This window comes from Artemia franciscana, chromosome 9 (genome assembly GCF_032884065.1).
Source record: "Artemia franciscana chromosome 9, ASM3288406v1, whole genome shotgun sequence".
Lineage (NCBI taxonomy): Eukaryota > Metazoa > Arthropoda > Branchiopoda > Anostraca > Artemiidae > Artemia > Artemia franciscana.
The window spans coordinates 34,733,423-34,756,337 of record NC_088871.1 but is presented as its reverse complement, the minus strand read 5'-3'; the positions used below and the strand labels follow the sequence as shown (position 1 = coordinate 34,756,337).

Here is a 22,915-nt window from a genome sequence, read left to right as displayed (position 1 = left end):
CTCAAAATTTTTATCTGATGCATTTGGGGGGAAAAAGGCGTGGGGGGAGGCTAGCTGCCCTCCGATCACTTTTGACTCTTAAGAAGTGAACAAGGACTTTCACTTTCCCAACAAATTAACCCTCTCTGAAGTATATACGAGCATCCCTTCCATGAGAACCATATATGCCCCAAGGTAGAACTTACATCGCCTGCCCTTGGGCCCTGGGGGGATCTCGACGCCAAGGCTTTGTTATCTAACCTTTTGACTATTTTAAAAAAAATTGCTTTCTCAAAAGTTTTAGCTGATGTATTTGGGGAGAAAAAAGCGTGAAAGGGGGTGGGGGGAGGTTGCCCCTATCTCTTTTGACTCTTAAAAAGTGAACTAGAACTGTCACTTTCCAAACAAATGAGCCCTCTCTGAAGTTTATACTAGCATCCCTTCCACAAGATTCATATATACCCCCAAGGCATAACCTACAGTGCCTGTCCCCATTTTGTTATCTGAGCCTTGAGTTATTTTTAAGAGAATGGCTATCTCAAAACTTTTATCTGATGTATTTGGGGGAGGGGAAAGGGCGTGGGGGAGGGGGCTAGCTACCCTCCAATCACTTTTGACTCTTAAAAAGTGAACAAGGAACTTTTACTTTAACGACAAATTAACCCTCTCTGAAGTATTTATGAGCACCCCTTCCATAAGAACCATATATGTCCCATGGCAGCCCCCAGGCCCTGGGGGGTAGTGTCGACACCAGGATTTTCGTTATCTAACCTTTTGACTATTTTTAACAAAATTGGTATCTCAAAATTTTTATCTGATGCATTTGAGGAAGAAGGGTGTGGGGGGGGGGGCTAGTTGCTCACCAATCACTTTTGACTCTTTAAAAGGTTACGAACTCTTCAACTTCCAATCGAATGAGCCCCCTTCGAAGTTTATGCGACGACCCCTTTAATATGAAGTGTCTATGGAAAAGAATAATAAATAATAAAACATTGGACCTGTATGGCCCTTACTATAGGCAACGCTATAGCGTTACCTCTAAGCCGAGAAGATCGGGCTGGACCTCAGAAGTCTCCTTTAATGATGATTAGCCCGGCTAATGATAAAGGCAGTATTTGCTCTTTAAGGGTCCAACAGTCTGCCTTACGAGTAATACTCTAGATTCTTAAGTGGTGTCAAGTAAGCTTTGTAAGTACCAGTATAAAGCTGGAAGCAGGGTTGCCACCCAGTAAGAAAAAATCACTGCATTTTAGCGATGTTTTGGTTGATTTAGTGATTTTCTTCAATAAACCAAATAAGAAAAAAAACTGTGCGAGGTTAAGAACTGAGGAGACAAAATCTGATTAATCAATTTTACGTGAAAACACTGATTCCGAACAAAATAAGCTGAAAATTAATTTGCTTCTAAAAAGGCCAATGAAAAATATTAAACATAGAATCATATACTTACTTCAAGGCGTTACTTTTTTCAAGGTAATCGAGTACTCTGGTGGCAACGTCTTCATGATGAACTGTTTTCGGATCGTAACATCCTACGAATAAGGGAGTCAAATTAGAAACATAAAAGTTCGTGTTCCATCTCCGATGCGCAGAATCGTAATCAAACCAGCTACCAGCTTCATCATCCCACAAAATGGCATTAATCGACGTTTTCCATTCACTGTATAAATCAGAATAGACAACTGATGCGTTGTCTCGACCTAACTGCTTTTCAAAGCGGGACATAATATCAAAGTCCCAAGCAATAAAAGAATTCAGGTCTACAGGTAGTATGTCACGGGTTCGAACATGTGACAAATTAGTTTGTATATCCCCGTTCCAATACCATCGGCTTGAGAAATCCCATCCTGTTTCAGCACCAGCTGCTATGTTCATATAGAAATCCAATTGTGCTTCTAAATCAGGGTTATGATGAATTGCTTCTATATCTTCCTTGTAAGATTCAGGTCGGGGACCGCCAACTTTAACATCGTAACGGATAAGCCGGTGCCCATCAACGTTGACCGTTCGCTCCTGAAGCCAAAAATCCATCTCTTTTTCCAACAGGTGAATGTTTTGCCTAAGAAAACAAAACATAATTTAAACACTGGTTATTAACGTACAAAACTCATGACTCGTAAAGAGCCCACATCAACCAACATACCGTCAGCAATCTGCAAATAAGCAGTTGGAGTCATATAAGCAGTTGCAGTCAAATAAGCAGTTGGAGTCATATAAGCAGTTGCAGTCATATAAGCAGTTGCAGTCATATAAGCAGTTGCAGTCAAATAAGCAGTTGCAGTCAAATAAGCAGTTGCAGTCAAATAAGCAGTTGGAGTCATATAAGCAGTTGCAGTCAAATAAACAGTTTGAGTCATATAAGCAGTTGCAGTCAAATAAGCAGTTGGAGTCATATAAGCAGTTGCAGTAAAATAAGCAGTTGGAGCCAAATAAGCAGTTGGAGTCAAATAAGCAGTTGGAGTCAAATAAGCAGTTGCAGTCAAATAAGCAGTTGCAGGAATATGCAGTCCACTAAGTTTTTCAAAACTTAAACAGCCAGAAAATTTACTAACTCAGGTGCACACATATTTGCATAACTAAATACAAAAGACCCATTCACAATGGGATTTGACTAGTACCTAGAACCAACTAATGCTAGATCTAGTCAAAGTGCATGTTTAGTTCGAGCTGACTAACTAGAACATTTTTAGCAAACTCGGATTGGCTATCTTCCAACCACAATTTTTTAAAATTAAAAAAAAGTCAGCTTTTGGCTTAACATCTTTAGCACTGGAACGGGTCGAATCACGGCACTAATAAATTTTCATTACGAATCCTTACAGATTTTCGATTGAAATTTTTATAATTCTTATTAAATCCCTATTAAAATACCTATTGCCTACCACTTTCAAAGTACGATTTTTTAACTTACGAAAATTAAGCTCTTGGCTTAGCGTCTTTAGCATCAGTTATTACTTGACTTCAGAGTGGACTGAGCCTTGACACTAGTAAATTTTCAGTATGAATCCTAATAAAATTCTCATTGAAGTTTTGATAATCCTTAACAAACCCTTAATAAAATTCCAAATGTCTACCACATTCAAAATTACGTCTTTTAAGAATTAAGCTGTTTGCTTGTCGCCTTTAGCATCAGTTAATACTTGGCTTTTGAGTGGGTCGAATCTCGGCAAGAGCAATCCGGGTTACAGCGTTAGCTAGCAACCTAGGAAGAGACGATCACGTCCAATATTAATAAATACAATAGCCCATAACTCCAAAGAGCCAGATCGAAACACAAACTGTACTATTAGATTCGCCGGGTCCGATACACCTATGAAGGAAACTTACAGCGGCTTGGCTTGAATAACAGGGAAAATCTATTGGCTTGAAAAACAAGATAAGTTACTTGAACTACGATATTCTGCATCGACGTTAACTTTATTTTTTCGATACTTCTCCCAAGCTAGCGTGGCACTGGAATACCATATAGAGCTGTTTAAATGGCTCATTTGAAAGAAAAATGCTACATGTAGTGTCTTTTGTAATTAAAAAAATATATTAAAATTCTCATTAGGAATGGCTCTTAAGGTTATGTAGTGCTTTTCTGACAGGTAAATATTAGTTTATGACTATGACGTAATAATAGTGAATGTATAAAGTGCCGAAGATAAACATAACAAAACATAAATAAGTAACTTGCCATCCCGTCTACCATCCAAAAATACTATAGTTGTTTTTTCTCTACACAAATGTCACTGACTTCTGCGCATGGCAAACAGAGATGCCTCCAAAATGAAACAAGTCGTTTAAGAAAATGAGTTACATTAAAAGAAAAAAAAGCCATGCCCAGTGTGAACGAGGCCAAAATGAGGTATTTTACATAATATAATGGATACAGTAAGAATATTCTGAAAGTAGAAAAAAAAACACATTGGGCGGTTTATAGAAAATAGCACACTGGCAATTTTTTTCCCTTTCAAAAATTCTTCGGCTTTGTCCCCTAAAAAGAGACTTATACCCCCCCCCCCCTGAAGTCCATTTCCTGTGTGTGTCAGAAGTGAAGATACTTGGTGCCAGAGACTGTTCTTTCGTCGCACATGTTGATACTGTAATTAGGAACGGTAATACTTTCCGTCAAACACTGTCCAAAATGCGTCGCTTTGATTGCGATGTCAAAAGTCTCTTCCGTGCATATCTCTGTTATGTGCGACCAGTCTTGGAGTATGCCTGCACTGTGTGGGGTCCTTCAGTACAACACACTGCTCACCTGATGTACGACCTAGAGTAAGTGCAAAAAAGGGCAGTTGGGATTATCCTGGGTTCTAGAGATGTTCCTTACCAAGAAGTACTCATTACACTAAAAATTCAGTGCCTAGAACAAAGATAGTGTGATCTCATCATGAGGTTTAGAAAAGCATTGCTTTTAGACACAGCCCATCGAGACATCTTACCCGCAGACGGCCCGCCTGGCAGCAGAACCAGACAGAAGTCCAAACTGATTCCTATATGCGCATGGACAAAACCGATATTATAATTCATTTGTGCCTCTTTTTTACGTCTATGTTAACAGTGCATAATTTTTGTTTTTGATGTTTTTGCAACTGCAAATTAGTCAAGAGCTATAACAGTTGTTTAATAAGCCATTTTCTCTCTCTCCCCCCCTCTCTCTCTCTCTCTCTCTTTCTCTCTCTCTCTCTCTCTCTCTCTCCTCCATACCTTCATAACAATAAAAAAAAAGAAGCGAAAAACATACAGAAGAGCCCTAGAGATAGAAAAAAATAGGGTCCAAATTCTTGCTGGTTTCAGGTATTTAATCTATTCTTCCATTCTCAAAATGTAGCGCGACCCCGGGTTAGCAATGCAAACTGACCTACAGAATTTCACAGAATCTGGGCTCTATTCTTTTTGCAATGCTTTTGTTCGGAGCCCTTCAACTAACAGCGTTAAAAAAAATGCTCTCAGCCCCCACCTGCCTGTGTATGTCCTGGCGTAGAATTGTTTGTTTTTTTTGCCTTTTGTAGTCGTTTCTCGAAGAATCCGCTCATTTTTCATAATAGAATCAGAAAAGGAATAAATACAAAAAAAAGGAGAAAAAAAGATATACCATATTGCTCTGGTACCCATCCCGGGTAAGCCAGAGCATACTTACTTTAAAAATTCAATGTCTCCCGTAGCATTAACGTAAAGTTCCACCATTGGAGTAAGAAGTGGAGGCTGAGATCGTTTCTCATAATATATCCTTCCACCATTGGGTACAAGGCCAATGGTATCCACCATCAGCAAAAAGTTCAACAACATACCCTTCACCGTCTCATGCATTCCCGAGATAAGAAGCCCTTTGATAATCCAATAGGAATCCCAGTAGTAAGTTTCACGGAAACGACCACCAGGAATGATGAAAGGGTTGGGGAGATACATCATCGAATATAATTGGGGATTTATTCTCACGTCGTCACGGATTTTTCGACCTGAAAAGATGAATAATTAACAGTTAAATCTTTATGCCCAGCTAAGATTAAAAAAGACGGAAATGGCGAGGGAGATGGAGATAAAAAGTTCAAACACTTACCTAAATAGGTTAGTATTATCTTTAGTGCAGTGGAGGGGGTGATATGAATGCCAAACTGTGTAGAACATTTCAATGCATGAAATTTTCTCCTACAGAATAAAACCTGCAACCTTTGCCAACTGGAGATCCTCTTGAGCCCCTCTTTTCTGTTGCATTATTTTAACAATACCCAGGCACCTTTGTTTTAATTCCCTATTTTATTCCATATCAAAAATTTTTGTTCTGCTTTAAATAAAATAGTTTTCTGAAAATTGATTAAAGAAACGTTTATATTTAAATTAATTTTCTTTCTAATTCACTTCCTTCCATTTACTATCAATGTACTTCGGAAAGTTGGATGATGATGATAATGTTTCAATCTCCCTGCTCAAATATTTAAAGACTATTAAAGCTAAATAAAATCAATAAATATCGTTATATATGTATTACCCATCAACAACGGATAATTTAAATGCTGAAATAAAATAATATGGTATTCGTCTCAATATAGTCACATAGTACTTGTTTTTCTGTCACACAGATATCTTGAGCTCAAACGCGTTCCAGTAGCTCTTCCCATATTTTAATTCTTTTATTCCACTTTTCTATCTATTACTTATCTTTTTCTTCTTCGCCATGTCTGGATTAGCATGGAGACACTGTCGCATAATGTGATCACTACAGTTGAATTCCGAGTCCTGCAGTGGGTTGCTTTTCTTTTTTCTTTTTATGGCACTTGGTATTAACCAAGTGACATATAGCAGTCGCCAATTCTGTCGGTCTGTCTGTCTGTCGGTCTGTCTGTCCCGGTTTTGCTACTTTAGGCACTTCCAGGTAAGCTAGGACGATGAAACTTGGCAAGCGTATCAGGGACCGCACCAGATTAAATTAGAAATAGTCGTTTTCCCGATTTGACCATCTGGGGGGGAGTGGGGGCCCGGTTAATTCGCAAAAAATAGAAAAAATGAAGTATTTTTAACTTATCAGCGGGTATTTGGATCTTAATGAAATTTCATGTTTGGAATGATATTGTGTCTTAGAGCTCTTATTTTAAATCCCGACCGGATCTGATGACATTGGGGGGAGTCGGAGGGGGAAAACCTAAAGTCCCGGTTTTGCTACTTTAGGCACTTCCAGGTAAGCTAGGACGATGAAATTTGGCAAGCGTATCAGGGACCGGACCAGATTAAATTAGAAATAGTCTTTTTCCCGATTTGACCATCTGGGGGGGGGGGAGTAGGGGCCGGTTAATTCGGAAAAATAGAAAAAATGAAGTATTTTTAACTTATGAGCGGGTGATTGGATCTTAATGAAATTTGATGTTTGGAATGATATTGTGTCTCAGAGCTCTTATTTTAAATCCCGACTGGGTCTGATGACATTGGGGGGAGTTGGAGGGGGGAAACCTAAAATCTTGGAAAACACTTAGAGTAGAGGGATCGGGATGAAACTTGATGGGAAAAATAAGCGCAAGTCCTAGATACATGATTGACATAATCGGAACTTATTTGTTCTCTTTGGGGTAGTTGGGGGGGGGGGGGGGAGTAAGTCTTAAAAATTAGGAAAATGAGGTATTTTCAACTTGCGAACGGGTGATCGGATCTCAATGAAATTTGATGTTTAGAAGGATATCGTGTCTTAGAGCTCTTATTTTAAATCCCGACCAGATCTTGTGATGGGGGCGGGGAGTTGGGAGGGGGAACCTAAAACTTGGAAAACACTTAGAGTGGAGGGATCGGGATGAAACATGGTGGGAAAAATAAACACAAGTCCTAGATAGATGATTGACATAAACGGAACGGATCCGCTCTCTTTTGGGTAGTTGGGGGGGGGGGGTTAATTCTGAAAAATTAGAAAAAATGAGGTATTTTTAACTTACGAACGGGTGATTGGATCTCCATGAAATTTGATTTTTAGAAGGATATCGTGGCTCAAAGCTCTTATTTTAAATCCTGACCGGATCTGGTGACATTGGGGGAAGTTTGGGGTGGGGAGACCTAAAATGATGGGAAACGCTTAGATTGGAGGGATTGGGATGAAACTTGGTTGGAAAAATAAGCAAAAGTCTTGCATACGTAATTTACATAATTGGAACGGATCCGCTCAATTGCGGGGGGGGGGGGGGGTAATTCTGAAAAATAAGAAAAATAACGTATTTTTAACTTACGAAGGAGTGATCGGATCTTCATGAAACTTCATATTTAGAAGGACCTCGTAACTCTGATATCTTATTTTAAATCTCAACCGGATCAAACGTAATTGGGGGGGGGCAGTTGGGGGGACCGGAAATCTTAGAAAATACTTAAAGCGGTGAGATCAGGATGAAACTGGATGGGAAGAATAGAAACCTGTCTAAGATACGTGACTGACATAACTGGACCGGATCTGCTCTCTTTGGTGGAATTGGGAGGGGGGAGGTAATTTTGAAAATTGAGGTATTTGTAACTTACGAAAAGGTGACCAGATCTTAATGAAATTTGATATTTAGAAGGATCTTGTGCTATAAAGTTTAACTTTAGGTTCTGACCTTCTCACAAGTGCCAAATGAGCTCTTGGCTCTTGGCTCTTCTGACCTCGTACCATATGAGCTCTCGGCTCTTCCGACCTCGTCCAAATGAGCTCTTGGCTCTTCCGACCTCGTACCATATGAGCTCTCGGCTCTTCCGACCTCGTCACAAGTGCCATATGAGCTCTTAGCTCTTGTTTTTCTTTCTTTTTACATTTATTTATTCCGTTTCTTCTTAAACGTTTGTAAGCAGGCAAAAACAATATTTCTTACGAAAACCAAAAAAGAAAAGAAAATAAAGACAAAAAAGGAAAAAAAAAACAGAGCCAGAAAAACTGGAAGCTGAGCAGATTTCATAAAGCCTTAAAATGAAGTAGACCGAGCATACTAATTTGAACTAAAAATAAAATTCAAAATATCTTTTTAATAGTATAATTTTTGGGTTAAAAAGAATTATGGATTTGAATTCAAATGTTCAGTACCATACCGTATTTATTTTGAATTGTCCAAGTTAATAACAAATATTTTGCATGGTTTATTTTTGGCTTTAAATGAAACAGCGGCATGATTTATGAGATTACTTCAGATCATTTGGAAATATATGAATACAAATGGACAATCAGAAAAGCACAATCAAAAAAGGACAATCAGAATACCAAATTGGTTAGCCTAAACCAAGGGTGGCACTGACTTCCGCCGCCTGGTGTACATCTCGGATCGCCACGTGAGCCACGCATTTTCCACCACGCTTGACATACTCCCCGAAACACTTATAACGGTTTCGCCACGCTTGTGACGTGCCACGTGGTGTATATGATTTGGAGGGAGACCAACCGCACGGTCTAAACTGAGTGACTAATTTTTGGACCCGACAGGATTCTGTAGTTGAGCTCATTAGCGTCAAGTAAGTCTAATGCGGGGCTTACACCAGGGTTGCCATCCCTAGTTGTTTGTCACTATTTCTAGTGATTTTTTATATTGCCTAAAAAAACATTAAATCGGCACATAAATCACTAGAATATTGAAGGTAATCATTAAATCAAACAAAAAATCACTAAAATCTAGAGCTTTTTTTTCACCGGTTGGCCACCTGGCTTCTAAAATTCAATTAAGCTAAAAGTACTTCACGAAGTTCGCACAAAAAGGTTTGTCTCACCCGCACAAACAATCCACCATTTCAACTTTACCCGAAATAATACAGCAACTTGGCTGATTTTCTTGAAAGAGTTCAATGAAATTAAATTCTTTCTGACTACGAGTAAATTAGACAAACACATAGGAAAAACGATTTTTTTTAATTTTGTGAACAAATTTGCGAACTTTATTGACGCCGTGAGAGGCCTGCATAATGCTCCAATTTTAAAATTCAAAATCCATACATTTTGGCTATTGAATAGCTCTTAAATTTTGTTCGTTTTTGTCATGTAATTAAGAAGCTTCAGATTTCACTCACTAAGATCTATAGCTCGAATTAGATTTTGAGAAGTCAACATGTCACCGCAATTATACTCAAAAAATTCGTAGATAGGGATGTAACGGAAGCAAAGTCGTTAATACAGAAAAAGGAAAATAGAGAAGGCAACACATAAAAACTAGAGGAGGCAACACATAAAAACTATACGCCATTCAAATAAAGCTCGCATAAATTATAAGATTCTTCTGAGACCTGGATCCAAAGCCCTGTCATCCGTTACCCAACAAACACAAAAAGGACCAACCTAACCATGTCCAGGCTTCGTGGAGAGAATTTCCCCATATTTTCAAGTTTGTGTCTCTAATACCATCCAAAAAACTTGGGTTAGAATGCCAATCTATTGGATCCCATTCTTCAAATTCTGACCCTTCTGGCTCGAAGTGTAGATTTATAAAAGCAGCCAATTGGTCCCGGCTGGGATTTTGATCGGTTGAGTTCATCAAAACTTCAAAGCTAGCTAAAACTTCTTCTGGATTTATCTTTAGCTTTTTATCTACAAAGGTTTTCGAGTCTCGAAACAGCCCTGCCATCTGTATTGTATGCAGGAATGTTCCATGGCAGTAAATTTCGCTGAAAAAAGAAAAGAATATACGAATCAGTGTCCATAAATCATTTGGCATGGAATGATTGGTTACAATGGTGCCATATATGGTGGAATAACAAAATGACAAGGAACCATAGCGATAGCAATGCCATTACAGCATAGAAGCAGCACCAGGGGGATGCTTTTACCCATGTGAAGGGCTTGAATTTTTTTTTCTTCCAAAACTGAAACGAAGGTGTGAAAAATGGCTGAAAAATAATGTCAAATTTTTGCAACATTGTCGTATTTAAAGCAAAGGAGCCCGTCTCATATTCTTGGCGATTTTACAGACACACAAACAGATCTTTTTTCGTACAAAAATCTTTAAAATTATCTACTTTTGATTAATGAGCTTGATTTATAAGCAAGATTTATAATAATTAATGAGCAAGATTTATAAGATCCTTTCTTTGTGTAGTTTGTAAAAGCAATACATTTCTTTGTTAATGCAACAAGTCTAGCATCAAAAAACAGAAATTTCACAGAAAGAAGTATTTGCAACAAATCTTTGTTATTCTTTGTTTATTACTCGAACTTTCTGTTTACAACAATCCTATGTTTAAGAGCCTTGAGTTTGCATCTATTTATCAACTTGTTCTAGATTTCTCATTATAATCTTCTTACTTGACCTAATCCAAAGGTCAAACCCCAAAACACTTATATGCTTCTGTACTTTGAAGAAACTAAATTCAGTTGGGTCAGTTAGACAAAGCTTTTAAGAAAACTTGACGTAACCTAGATGAGTTATTGAAATCTAAAATACATAAAAAAAATTCGAACATACGTCAATAGCACTATGAACCTTTGCTATCAATTATCACAGAAACAATATTTACAAAAAAAACATTTCCATTTCTGCCAATGTTTATTGATTGAAGTTATTTTTTGACATTAGGTAAATATTGCACATGGTCAAAATTTAATCAGGCTTGTCACTAAACGTCTGTCAAACTTAACTTGATTTTATATGTTTTGTTTATTTAATTATAATGTTTTGAACATCAAATTCTTCTTATCAATGTTCTCTTATCCAGCATCAAAAATGACGTTTCTTTAAGTAAATTTCTATTTCTAGACATCAAACATTTTCCCAGCCTTACTTGTCCGGTATGGTAGATTATAAATCGACGTCGCAAAGATCAACGCAACGTCGATATATAATCTTAGGAAAACCAGATCGACGTTGTCAAGTGGACTGGCCCAAGATCTTATAAACGATTGGCGTTTTGAATCGTGCGATTGTTAACACATCGTGTTTAGAGTTAGCATTGCTTTTCATACACAATCCAGTAAATTCAGCGTGTCAGTAAATTCATTGTGATAAAAGCGACTACAGCATCTTCCGAAATGGGGCAGCCTTATACTGAACCAGAATTTAAGAAAATTGTAGAACAAAAGCACAAGTGAAAGTCTAAGATTCTACGCCGGAAATACAACAAATTTCGCTTTAACTCAGTTCCGAACCAAACTTACCTAACCAAGAACCACAGGAGAGGACAAAGGGAGGGACTCAGCCCCCCCCCCCTAGAAGACAAAAATATTCAGGAAGTGCAAAATTTAACAAAATTTGCAACAAATCCGCTTTACTGATAAAAAATAATCCGTTTTCCCTCCTTCTGAAAAATTTGCAGACTCCCTTTGTGCCCCCTCCATGAAGTTCCGATTTTTTTTAAATCCTATGTTATAATATACCCCCCTCCCCCATTCAGAAACAACCTGGTTTTGTCCCCAAGGGGTGGCCAAGAAGTAAAATGTTTGTCAATCTATCATCCTTCATTTGTAAAAACATGGCCCAGCCATCTTAACATTTCTTTCATTGTAGCCCTAGAAGGTGGGATTGAAGTGGGAGCTTTCGTATAGTTCATTACATGATTTGTGGTCAGTTAAACGAATAGGCTTATCTAAAACTATCCTTAGACATTTCTCGGGGGGAAAAATAACGTTTCTTCCTTAATCTTTCCAAGCACCCACGTTTCAGAGCCATAGTCAACCAGCGTTGTTACCGTGGCTTCTATTATTCTAAAGTTTTCGAAGACTTGTCTTCCTATTTTTTCAACTGACAAAAAAAAAAAAAAAAATCCATATCGTGATTTTCGTAATACTTAAACCCTGGAAATTGTTACGATCTCATAAAAAGCGATTGGTCCCACCAGGGAAGGTTATTGACTCATCCTCAATCCTAACAAAGTGCTTAAGCCGGTTTACAACTTGACAGCAAGAAATCCTCAGGGCCTCCAGTTGAGCGGAGGTTTTCTGCAACCCTGGGTCCATCTTGGTCACTACGTAGTTTTCAGCTTTTGGCAATGCACTTATCAACAAAAGTCAAAGTCTGCCATAAGCAATCAAGCTTATTACCTCTGATTCATTATATTATTCAATACTGCAAACATTATACAATGTTGAGGAGGCAAAACACAACAAATAATGTAGATAGGAAAGTCATTCACCCACTCCCTAAAAAAAACAAAACAACAAAAACACACAAAACAGAGAAAAAGCATCCATAGATCCAATGCCATGTTGTGTTATTTACTAGGCTATTATTTCCTCAAGGTCAGCGCTACTTGCAGTGACGATTCTGGTTGACAAACTCGTGAAAGATCCAGCCCGAAATCAATATGAGGCCACACACGCACGGTTTTCCTTCAGGGGATAGGGATGAAGGGACTTGTGACAGGGTGGATACCCTAGGAAACGAAAAAATGCAAAGGGAATATATAATTTGGGCGATGCATTTGCACATTAGAAGGGGAGAGGGTAAAAATAGTAGGCATGAGTTTAGTACGCATAGAGGATTTGTTGACTCCACTTGTTTTAGTCATATTATGAAGTAAGAATTGTTAGGTGTTGTTGTTCCGTTTCCTTATGTGGAGTGAACCTAAACCAAAAATATGGTTTTTTCTTCCATGAACTTAATTTACTTTTCTCACAGACAAAAAAGTAACACTTTAATACGACACCTGAATATGTATAGCAGAATTGTAGTGTTTCCAAAAGAGCGTAGCCTTCCAGCAAACACTATTAACATGACTTTGCAAAAAAAAGGAAGATTTTTGAAACTGACAGAACTCTCATTTTTAAACTTGGTCCAAAAAAATGCAACAAATAACGTTTTGTTACCATAAAGCTTTTGCTCAATTTCTAAACCTTGATGACAAGGCAAAGGAGTTCCCGCTTGTAGCATAGATACCATCATTGACTGAGCATAACAAAAACCAAAACCCTCTGTACTTGTTCGAGCATTGAAGCGAACAAATCACTTGGCTCCAATAACGTCTCAACATTATCTTAAAACACTGCTACACTCAGCCAGTTTGGTAATTATCATCCTTGCTCTAACTATGCCTTTACTCTAAATTATTGCCTCAAACAATAAGAGCTGCCTATATTGTCCCTGTCCCAAACAAAACAGCGATTCATTGAACATACGCTGATTAAGGCTTATATGTAGTATATTATGTTGGGAAAGCATAAAAAAGCGTTTCCACCTCAAAATTATCAGCACCTACGCCCAAATAATCTTCTAAATAACGGACAGCATGCATTTCCACGGGAACAGCCCATAATAGACAGATAATGACTCAGCAGTCTCCTGACTCAGGAATATCCCATAAATGCATTCCGACATCACAAAGGTTGTCGGTCATTTGGGCATAAAGGCCCGATAAAAAGTGTTCTTGACTATCCTCTTTTTCTTCATTATCAAAGAAACGGAGCAAAACCTTGCCAAACCTACACCACCTTACTGACGGCAGAGCAGTGAATTGAGACTTTTCAAGAAACGAACCCGCTTTGAATGCCAACCTATTTCTAAATGTTATTCGGGAGATCAAGAAGTGAACTAATATTTGGATTATTAACTTTGATGCAGTAAAAAACAAAACAGGTGTTTGTCTCACGATCAAAGATCCCACTCTGTCAACCTGTAGTATCCTGATAAATAAGCCACAAAGTTTACCCCTCCACAGAGTTAAATCTATGATGTTTTCCTGGACCACCGAGCTTGTTTGGATCTGATCGTTTCTGCAGTAGAATGCTGGAAGCAATTCTTGTTCCGAAAGCCTTCCATCGAGCTCATTATCTCTTTATAAAGGTCCGTAATATGATTACTTGATAAATATGGATGGTTTGTTATTATTATAAGTAGACTCATAAAAGTGAGCCAAGGCACACACAAGAAAGGTCCGTTGCCTCCGGCTAAAGAAAAAAAAACACAATATAGTACCAATAGCTACTGGGTTATTGCTGTCCCCTCGGGAGGGACATTTTGAGATAGGGATTCCCTATCTTTTTCATTTTTAGAAGAGCCTTACTTGGTAATGTAAATTTGTCCACGCACATTTTATCCCATCGCAAAAATCCCAGCCGCTATCTTCAGACTGGCTTGAGCAGAAAACACTCATTCCTCAAAATGTGAAATTTGACCTTCAGATCCAGTACTGACCAGGACCTCTTTCTTTGACATCAGACTGCTCCTAAAGGATATTTTCTTGCACCAAGGCTGGTGCTTCACACGTCCAGGGGGATATACCCCCAGGCACAATTTTGGCACCCATCATTGGCTTACCATTACTGGTCAGAGACTGAGGACGACGGCCAGTGGCTGAACAATGACTAAAATTAGGATCCTCCGCTGATAAACCACTACTCTCCCTGATAAATACGATTGCATATTGCCCACTCTATTATAGGGTTCCCGAGTATTCACACCACTCCAGACAATCCAACTAGGACTAATAAGATAGGCTACAGTGCTGCCAAGGACAATTTCTGTTTGCGCAAGATAATCGTCTTTTCTCGTCTCCTTTTAAGAGATGCCACTCTTTGTCAAGGTGACAGAATAAATACATAGGCTTACTTTCGTCACCTGAAGGAGGCAGTACCCAGGACAAACGACTTGAAAATTAGCTCTGGCATAACACCTGGAACCATCTTACTGAAGGGGGGGGGGGTATTTTGTCAAAACAAGCATTAAGGAGATGCGTAGAAACCAACTAATTAAACTGGGTAGATGGGTGGCAACATGGTTAGCAGTAGCGTATCAAGCAGCAGGAAACATAACAAAGAATTCAAGAAAAAATACTTCATATTTCTTTTCATAATAAACTATGGTCTCGATGCAATATTTAATAAATAAAAATTTTATTTTTCGAGTCCTGAAACATAATAGTCAATATATATTATCTGTATTAACGTTGTCATTTGATTTTAATCAAAAATTAAATGAAATAAGGTAAACATTGTTCAGATACTTAAATTATGTCTTAGGCAGTCCCTCCTAAAATGAAAGTTGTCAAAAATACTCAGCAGGATTTAACGCCTATTTTAGTAGCGCGCTAGAATAAAAGTAAAAGTAGGTAGGGTTAAACTTGAAAAAGGCCTAGTTCAACGGCTCCAATGTAACTGTGAATAGCGTGAATATTTAACTTCCAGATCAAAAGCTATGTTGTCGAAACAATGGTACTTAAGTATTATATGGTACACACTCGAGAAGTGAAGTTGGGTCAATCCCAACGAAATATACCAAAATGTGATGAAAAGGTAGAGGGGCTGCACAGAACACATTATGGTACTTGTGTATTTCACACTACTCACTCAAGTTTGCGCTGTTTAAAACCCAAGAGCAAACCGGTTTCTTTGTTTCTTAAGAATAAAAATTTGGGCTAAATATTTGCACATTAAGGGGGAGGGGAGGGACATCACAGTATAGCGGGTCAGCTATCTGTTCTCGATACAATCATCTCAGCCATCTGTGTTCGATACGATTATTATGCATATTATGATGTAGGAACTGTTTTCTAAATTCAAACTGTCCAAATACTTTACCTCTATCCCTAATGAGCAAATATACAGCCCAAGTTATATATTTCCCATCTATTCTTTCACTTGTCTCAAGCTAAGCTGAAAGAAACTAAGGAAAACACCGGTTTGTTCTCGAGTTTTACGCAGCGTAAACTTGAGTGAGTGGTGTATAATACACAAGGACCCGCATAATATTAAACAACTAACTTAACCCAACAAAAATACCATCTCTATATATCAAATACTTAATAAAATACCTACAACGTAGATTTTAACTGAATCTAAGCTAATTTTCTTCAAAAAAGCCGGGGAGGCTTTTTCTCTTCACTTTCTTTCAAAAGTGAACTCTATGACTAAAGGATATCATCACAGTGATAAAGGAGTTTGAATCCTTCCTAAAATGGAATCTCACCTATACCTTCCGAAAATGAGAAGCCCTAAACCTACAGTCCTTTCCCCAGGGACTTTGAGAGAGTAATGTCATCCCCCAAGGGATAGTTATTGGATCTTTCAATTATGCTGAATCAAACAGCTGTTTTTAAATAGATTGAAAAAAAATGTTGGTGGAAGGAGGGCTACTTGCCCTCCAGTCTTCTTGGTCACTTAAAAAAGGCACTAGAAATATTCATTTCCGCTCAAACGAGCCCTCTCCCGATCTTTTCGGACTGTTGATTCGATACGATCACCCCCCCCCCAAAAAAAGCACACATCTGTGATCTTTCTTCTGGCGAAAAAATAAAAAATTCCACATTTTTTATAAATGGGAGGGAGCTTGACTTCCAATGTATGGTTCTCTGATATGCTGAATCTGATGGTGCGATTTTCATTAAGATCACATGACGTTTTGGTGTCGTTTCTCCCCTTTTTCGAAAATCAAGCAACTTTTCATAGGCTCGTAGCTTTTAACGGGTTAAATTAACAATGAGGTTTAGATATTCCAAAATCAAAACCTCTTGTCATGTATCTACTGTTTCTGTTACAATAAATTTTCCAATCCTATATGCCCAAATATATACTCTGAATTGCATATAGGTAACGAACTTTACATTATTTTGACAAATTGTTAAATCAAACTGAAATGGGACTTGCAGAGAATTCAGTGCATATATGCAACTCGGGGTATATTTTTGGACACTAAGGAGGGGGGGGGGGTAAAGATTACTCCCGACGGAATTAAATCTTATATTTGGATTGAAAATGAAATCCTGATTCTAAAGGCATGTCTATTTCTATGCTATCTCATGAGTGAGTTGTGTCTCCTTAGTGAATGAAGCAATGCACTTTTAGGGATGAGATATATAAGCATCTATGATTGTTTAAAGCAGTTTTTAGGATTTCCTTCAAATCTTTTCCTGTGTTTAAGCTTTACAAAAATACCTCCCTGCACAAAACTTAGACTACGGCTTCATTTTTAGAAATTTTAGCCACCTACCTTGACAATAATCAAAGTTATCGTTAATCCAAAAGCTGCTTAACCATAGTTCAACTAACAAAAGATTTATGTATGAACAGAAAAAAGAAATTATATGCCCCATAATGAGAGACCTGACGAAGTTAGAAGTTTGGAACAGCTTCTCGGACCATGGAACCCACTAATGAGATAGCTAAGAAATAAGACATTAAACCAGAATTTCATCCTGAAATCTTTCGGATGTGAACTTTACCTACATGTGCAAATACATTAGGGGTGTGTGTGCGCATATAACTTTTAAATATACTAGGGGGGATATAATGTGCAAATATATTACGAAATTTTCCTTCAAACTGATGTAGACTAAGTGTTTGCACAAACAATGGAAAATTCAATCCAAACATACAATTCAGGGTATATATGTATACATTAGTGGGGGGGGGAGGTTAAAGTTCATTTCTGACAAAAAAATGAACGTTAAAATTCTGATTATGAAGGTCTTAGCTATCTCATTAGTGAGTTAATAAAAAAAAATACCAAACACTGAAGCAAAAAGCCTTGCACAAAGAAAAATTTGGATAAATACTGAACATAAAATTAAAAGAGATCAAGATTAACGAGCCGTAATCAACGTCTTACAATATCAATAAGGGTACTCGTATGATATAGCCCCTACGGCAAAAGTTGTTCATTCATTGACGTAATATTGAACCTTTTTTTTTCGCTAGTTCCTTTCAGCTTAGCACGAGACAAGTCAAATTTCAATTTCAATGCAATTTATGGTAAAATTCTAGTTAATTGACTTCTTGCTATCTCAGAAAGGGTTTAGGTTAGGAAAATGAAACTCAGGGATGAATCTAAAGACTAAGGTATGTCCCGGGAAGGTATTTTGAAGCAACTACCTCTACTCCTTCTCCCTCTAGAGGGCCCTGATCTTTGATGACCCCTAAAAATGTGTGTTATAAAAGTAAAACCTTGCAAAATAGATCTTCTGCTTAATTGAAGTACAAAAAAATTGTTTTCAGCTTCATAACTTAGCTCTATTCCATTTTATAAGATTTTAAAGTTATACAAATACACTTCCTAAATTTTGAAAGAAAACATCAATATGGCTCAAAATTCTACTCAAATAACAGGAATTGCATTTTCAGAACTAAAGGCAGAGAAAAAGTAACTAGTAACTGAAAATTAAGGTAAAATGTTGTTTTGTTTCAATAGGTATAGACCTGTCATGTACGCAAATTTCAAGGCCCTCTAGAGGGAGAAGGAGTGGAGGTGGGTACTTTAAAATACCTTCCCAGGACATACTTTAGCCTGTAGATCCATCCCTGAAAATTTCATTTTCCAAGCCTAAACCCTTTCTGAGATAGCAACAAGTCAATTAACTAGAATTTTACCCAATTTATTTTCAAAACGGGAAGCAGACAAGCCGATTATTCATTTAGTCGTCAAACCATGAATATATACATACAATCTCTATTGAAATTTTGACGAAACAACATTTTACTTTTATTTTTAGTTACCAGTTGCTTTTTCTCTGTCTTTAGTGCTCAATATGCAATTCCTGTTATTTGAGTAGAATTCTGAGCCATATCAATGCTGTTGTTTTTTTAATTTAGGGAATGTATTTGCATTTCTTTAAAACCTTATAAATTGGGATTGAGCAAAATTGTGAAGCTGAAAACAATTTTGTTGTACTTCATTCAAGCAGAAGATCTATTTTGCAAGGTTTCACTTCTATAACACACATATTCTTAAAGGTCATCAAAGGTCAGGACCCTTTAGAGGGAGAGGCAGTCGAGGTAGGTACTTCAAAATACCTTACCGAGACATACTTTAACCTGTAGACCCATCCTTCAAAGTTTCATTTTCCTAGCCTAACCCCTTTCTGAGATAGCCAAAAGTCACCAAACTAGAATTTTACCATATATAGCCCCGCTCGTGATGAAACTAAAGCTTTTCGGAATTTGTTTCTAAAGTATTAAATTTTTATCATAGGTATATTTTATTAGGATTGAGAGTCAGAAACATTTCAGAAGAATATTAGGTAGGGTTTATATCATACAAGTACCTACACAAGTCCTAAATATGGTTTAGACTTACCTAGCACAAACAGGCGGTAGTTGTTTTGCTCTTTCACTGAGAACCAGATCGCCTCTACAACTAACTGTTGTAGCAAATCCAAAAACGACGAAAAAACTCAAAAATGCGCACATGTTTAGTGATAAAATATCTTTTATTCTTTTCAAGAGTCACTAACAAAAGTTCACTTTTTACTTGCACGTTTGCCTTCTCCTTTCTTTGGTGGACCTTTTCCTCTGAGTCTGCGCAATCTTTTCATTTCCTCCTTGAAATCCTGATGTTCATCTCTGGAAAGAGAATCGAATATCACTTCTATATAGAAATATCACAAAGATGTTGAGCGGGCGAACAATCTGATACAAGAGAAGTATTGTATACAGTGTTCTCACCAACCCGAGAGCGAGGATAACTCTGAAGCAAGATCAGGTTATCAAAGGCGAAGGCATCTTTCTTAAAAAATAATAACCAATAGAAAACTAGTTTACATAGGTTTAGCCAATTGGTATCGAGTAAGTATTTAGATCAACAAACAACAAATACCCCCAGTTTAATAATACAATTGATTTTAACCTTGAAGAAAAATGCTAATATCTCAAGTTAACTTTCGCAACATGTTTACCTATAACATACAAGTTTGTATGAAGTTAAAACAGTGCACATAATTCTAAATTTAACACTATTTTTTTAAGTTATCTTAGAAGATATACTTCGTACGGACTATAGGCAAGGGTTAGCTAAAATTTAGCAGTAGAAACTCCTGAAAGTTCGCCTCTTTTCGTCATAAACTCCATCCATAGACACAAGCCCAGAACACATGTCGCTTAAAAAAAGACTTTGTAAGGCAATATTAAAATTACTTTCGGTATAAGCCTAGAATTGGGGCAATTGAGAGAAAAACATATAAGAAAATAATTCTTACTTCGTAATGTGCGAAAAATTACAACTAATAATTTTTGAAAGCGAAACCACTATACTTCACCCCCCCCCTCTATCATGCAAATATATAGCCCAAATTATGTATTTCCCATGTACTTTGCCATGCGTCACTTTTGTTATAACCCATATGCCCGTAAATTGAATCAACGCTGATGACATCAAGGAACGAAAAAACCTTAATAAATATTCAGTTTGGGATGTATATGTGCACATTAGCGGGGGGAGGGGAGGAGAGGAGGCAAATTATAGCGGAACAACTTTCAAAATTTGTTGAATACAATTTTTCTACACATTACAATGCAAGAATTTTTTTCTTAACATGTTTCCTACTCTTTAACATGTTTCTTAACATGTTTTTTTCTTTAACATGTTTCCCCAAATATAAGTCTATATTTTACTTTCCTTTAGTAATCAAATGATACACGATAATGACTATGAGAACTTTGACTTCCCCGATAAAGGTGCTTTAATAATTTCGTACTTAAAGAGCAAAAATATATTCTGCACGAAAACTATATTTTATCTTCCATACAAAATATACACAAATACCCATGTTTCATGGTACATTTGCTGCAAAACTTAGACTTATAACCCACCCCTTAAACTAAGGAAGCTCTAACGATAGGTTAAATATGTTTTATTTAAGCATTTGATCCTAAATAACAAGTAAAAAAACGAGTCAATTTTTTTATTTTTCGACATAATACCTTAAACTAGGTATCCTTTTCCCAGACCACATTTCCTTTCTATGGCGAACAAATAAACTTTCAAATGGGGATAAGTCCACAACAACAATTACATCAAAAAATGGCACTTTTACGTAGCCATTCATTCCGTGTACAACTGGCACACACAACATCTTAAAACACACAAAACACAACCAGGACAAATATTGACAAGTAAAACTATACTTAGCCGACACACAGTGAGAGCTGAATTCTGCCGGAATAAACTCCTGCAATCAAATCTAAAACTACCAAATTTATGGTAATAAAAATAATTCAAGCTAGAAATAAGACTAAAATCTAGAGTTGCTTAATATGTGCGACCGTCTTCTGGCTCCATCGCCAAAATATATAATAATAAATAACCAAGAAATTTACCGACTCAAAAAGGACAGTTTCGTAGGTCTACCATCTACTGTTAAAAGTCGTCATTTCGGTTGAGTGTCATTTTACTTCCAAAGCCTGGGACTAAGGCAGAGGAGTGGCATGGAAAATGTCAGTAATCTAAGTTCTGTCATCATTAGAGGTTGGAGTTAACCCTTTGCTCCTTTATTAGCAATGCTATAGCATAAGATAATAATCTGTTCATATGAAAGGATGTAAAAGAATTAGAGCTTCATGTGTAGGGGGAAAGGTCAAGACAGACTGGGGTAGAGGAAGAGCTAATTTGACCTTGGGCGGCTTGGAGCTACAGTGATCAGTTAGCAGTAATAGTTATCACAAAGTTGGTCCATGATTTTTAGATGTCCATGTTGTTCCAAGGTTTTCACAATGTTGGACCATGGTCCATATGTCAATAATCCTTGACAAGCTGAGCACAGTACATGATCAGTTTTTACGTAATGAAATTTCTTCATGAGGTACACCATTACTAGGAGTGGAGGTGTGAAGTGGACAACTTCATTGTCGAGGTGCACATTTGGAAAGAAAAGAAATAAGAAAATGACTCTGCATAAAAAGGAGCGAAGCATTAGTTCGATGTCAAAATAAGGCAAGTACTTACTCAGCGTAAAAACAAGGCAGGTAGCTTGCTTGGAGCGGAATAAAGCAAGTATTTTCAATTTGGCTTATTCGAGATATAATCCAATAAACCTTTTAGTGTCCATCTAGACCGTCATTGAACCGTAGATTATGTTGTCAGAGCTGTTTCGGCTGGGAAGGGAGAGGGGCAATAGATTTGGTTACCTAAAGGAGTAACATCTTCTCTTGCATTTCATAGCAGATCTTCTCCTACTCGTCAGTTATTGGAAACACACCCAAAAAGTGAAGTTAGGTTAATTCTAATGAAAAACAACAAAACATGATAATAAAATAATACTTTAGAAACAAAATTATGGAAACCTAACCCAACCTAATGTAATCAAACCTGGCCTCACCCCACCCCTAGGGTACAAATATATTGCCCAAATTATACAAGTCCAATGCATTGTACATCCATCAGTTGTTTTTGTAGCTATGAAACCGGTTTTCCGAGATGTAACCTAAGCGCAATTTTTAGACGAGTTTCCAATAACCGACAAGTACCGATCTTCTTATTAAAATATTAGAGACAGGGGAATAATTTTCTATGGGGAAGGGGCAATTGTCTCCTCCATGCCCCAGTTTACCCCCATACCTCAGTTTTCCCTCCCCCTATCTGAAATTTAGTTTTTATTCAAGGATCTTGTCATAATTCAAGCATCCAGAGAAACGGGTCAGTTTTCTTTAGTATATCTTTGCGTTTATGGTACTATATGACTCATTTTTCATTTTTCACCGTCATTTTACTTCATTTGAGAAAATTAGCTCCAACTCCCCCCTCCCAGGATTATGACAAAATGGATTTGCCGATTCAGTCTGCTTCGAATAAGCCAATGACGAATTTCAGTAAAATCGTATGATGGAAATCGC

General features: G+C 37.3%; 1 protein-coding gene across 5 annotated transcripts in view; it reads right to left on the bottom strand.

Moving 5' to 3' along the window:
* LOC136031325 (trehalase-like) overlaps nt 1-22,915 on the bottom strand; it is an 87,553-nt gene that overhangs the window by 19,562 nt on the left and 45,076 nt on the right. For all 5 annotated transcript variants that reach the window (XM_065710805.1, XM_065710802.1, XM_065710806.1 and 2 more), the window contains exons 2-5: nt 19,386-19,651; nt 9,731-10,056; nt 5,108-5,426; nt 1,430-2,038 (exon numbers count right to left, since the gene is read on the bottom strand). In XM_065710805.1, coding sequence (XP_065566877.1) covers nt 1,430-2,038; nt 5,108-5,426; nt 9,731-10,056; nt 19,386-19,498 — 1,367 coding nt within the window. In that variant the 5' untranslated portion in view covers nt 19,499-19,651. The remainder of the gene's footprint in view (nt 1-1,429; nt 2,039-5,107; nt 5,427-9,730; nt 10,057-19,385; nt 19,652-22,915) is intronic.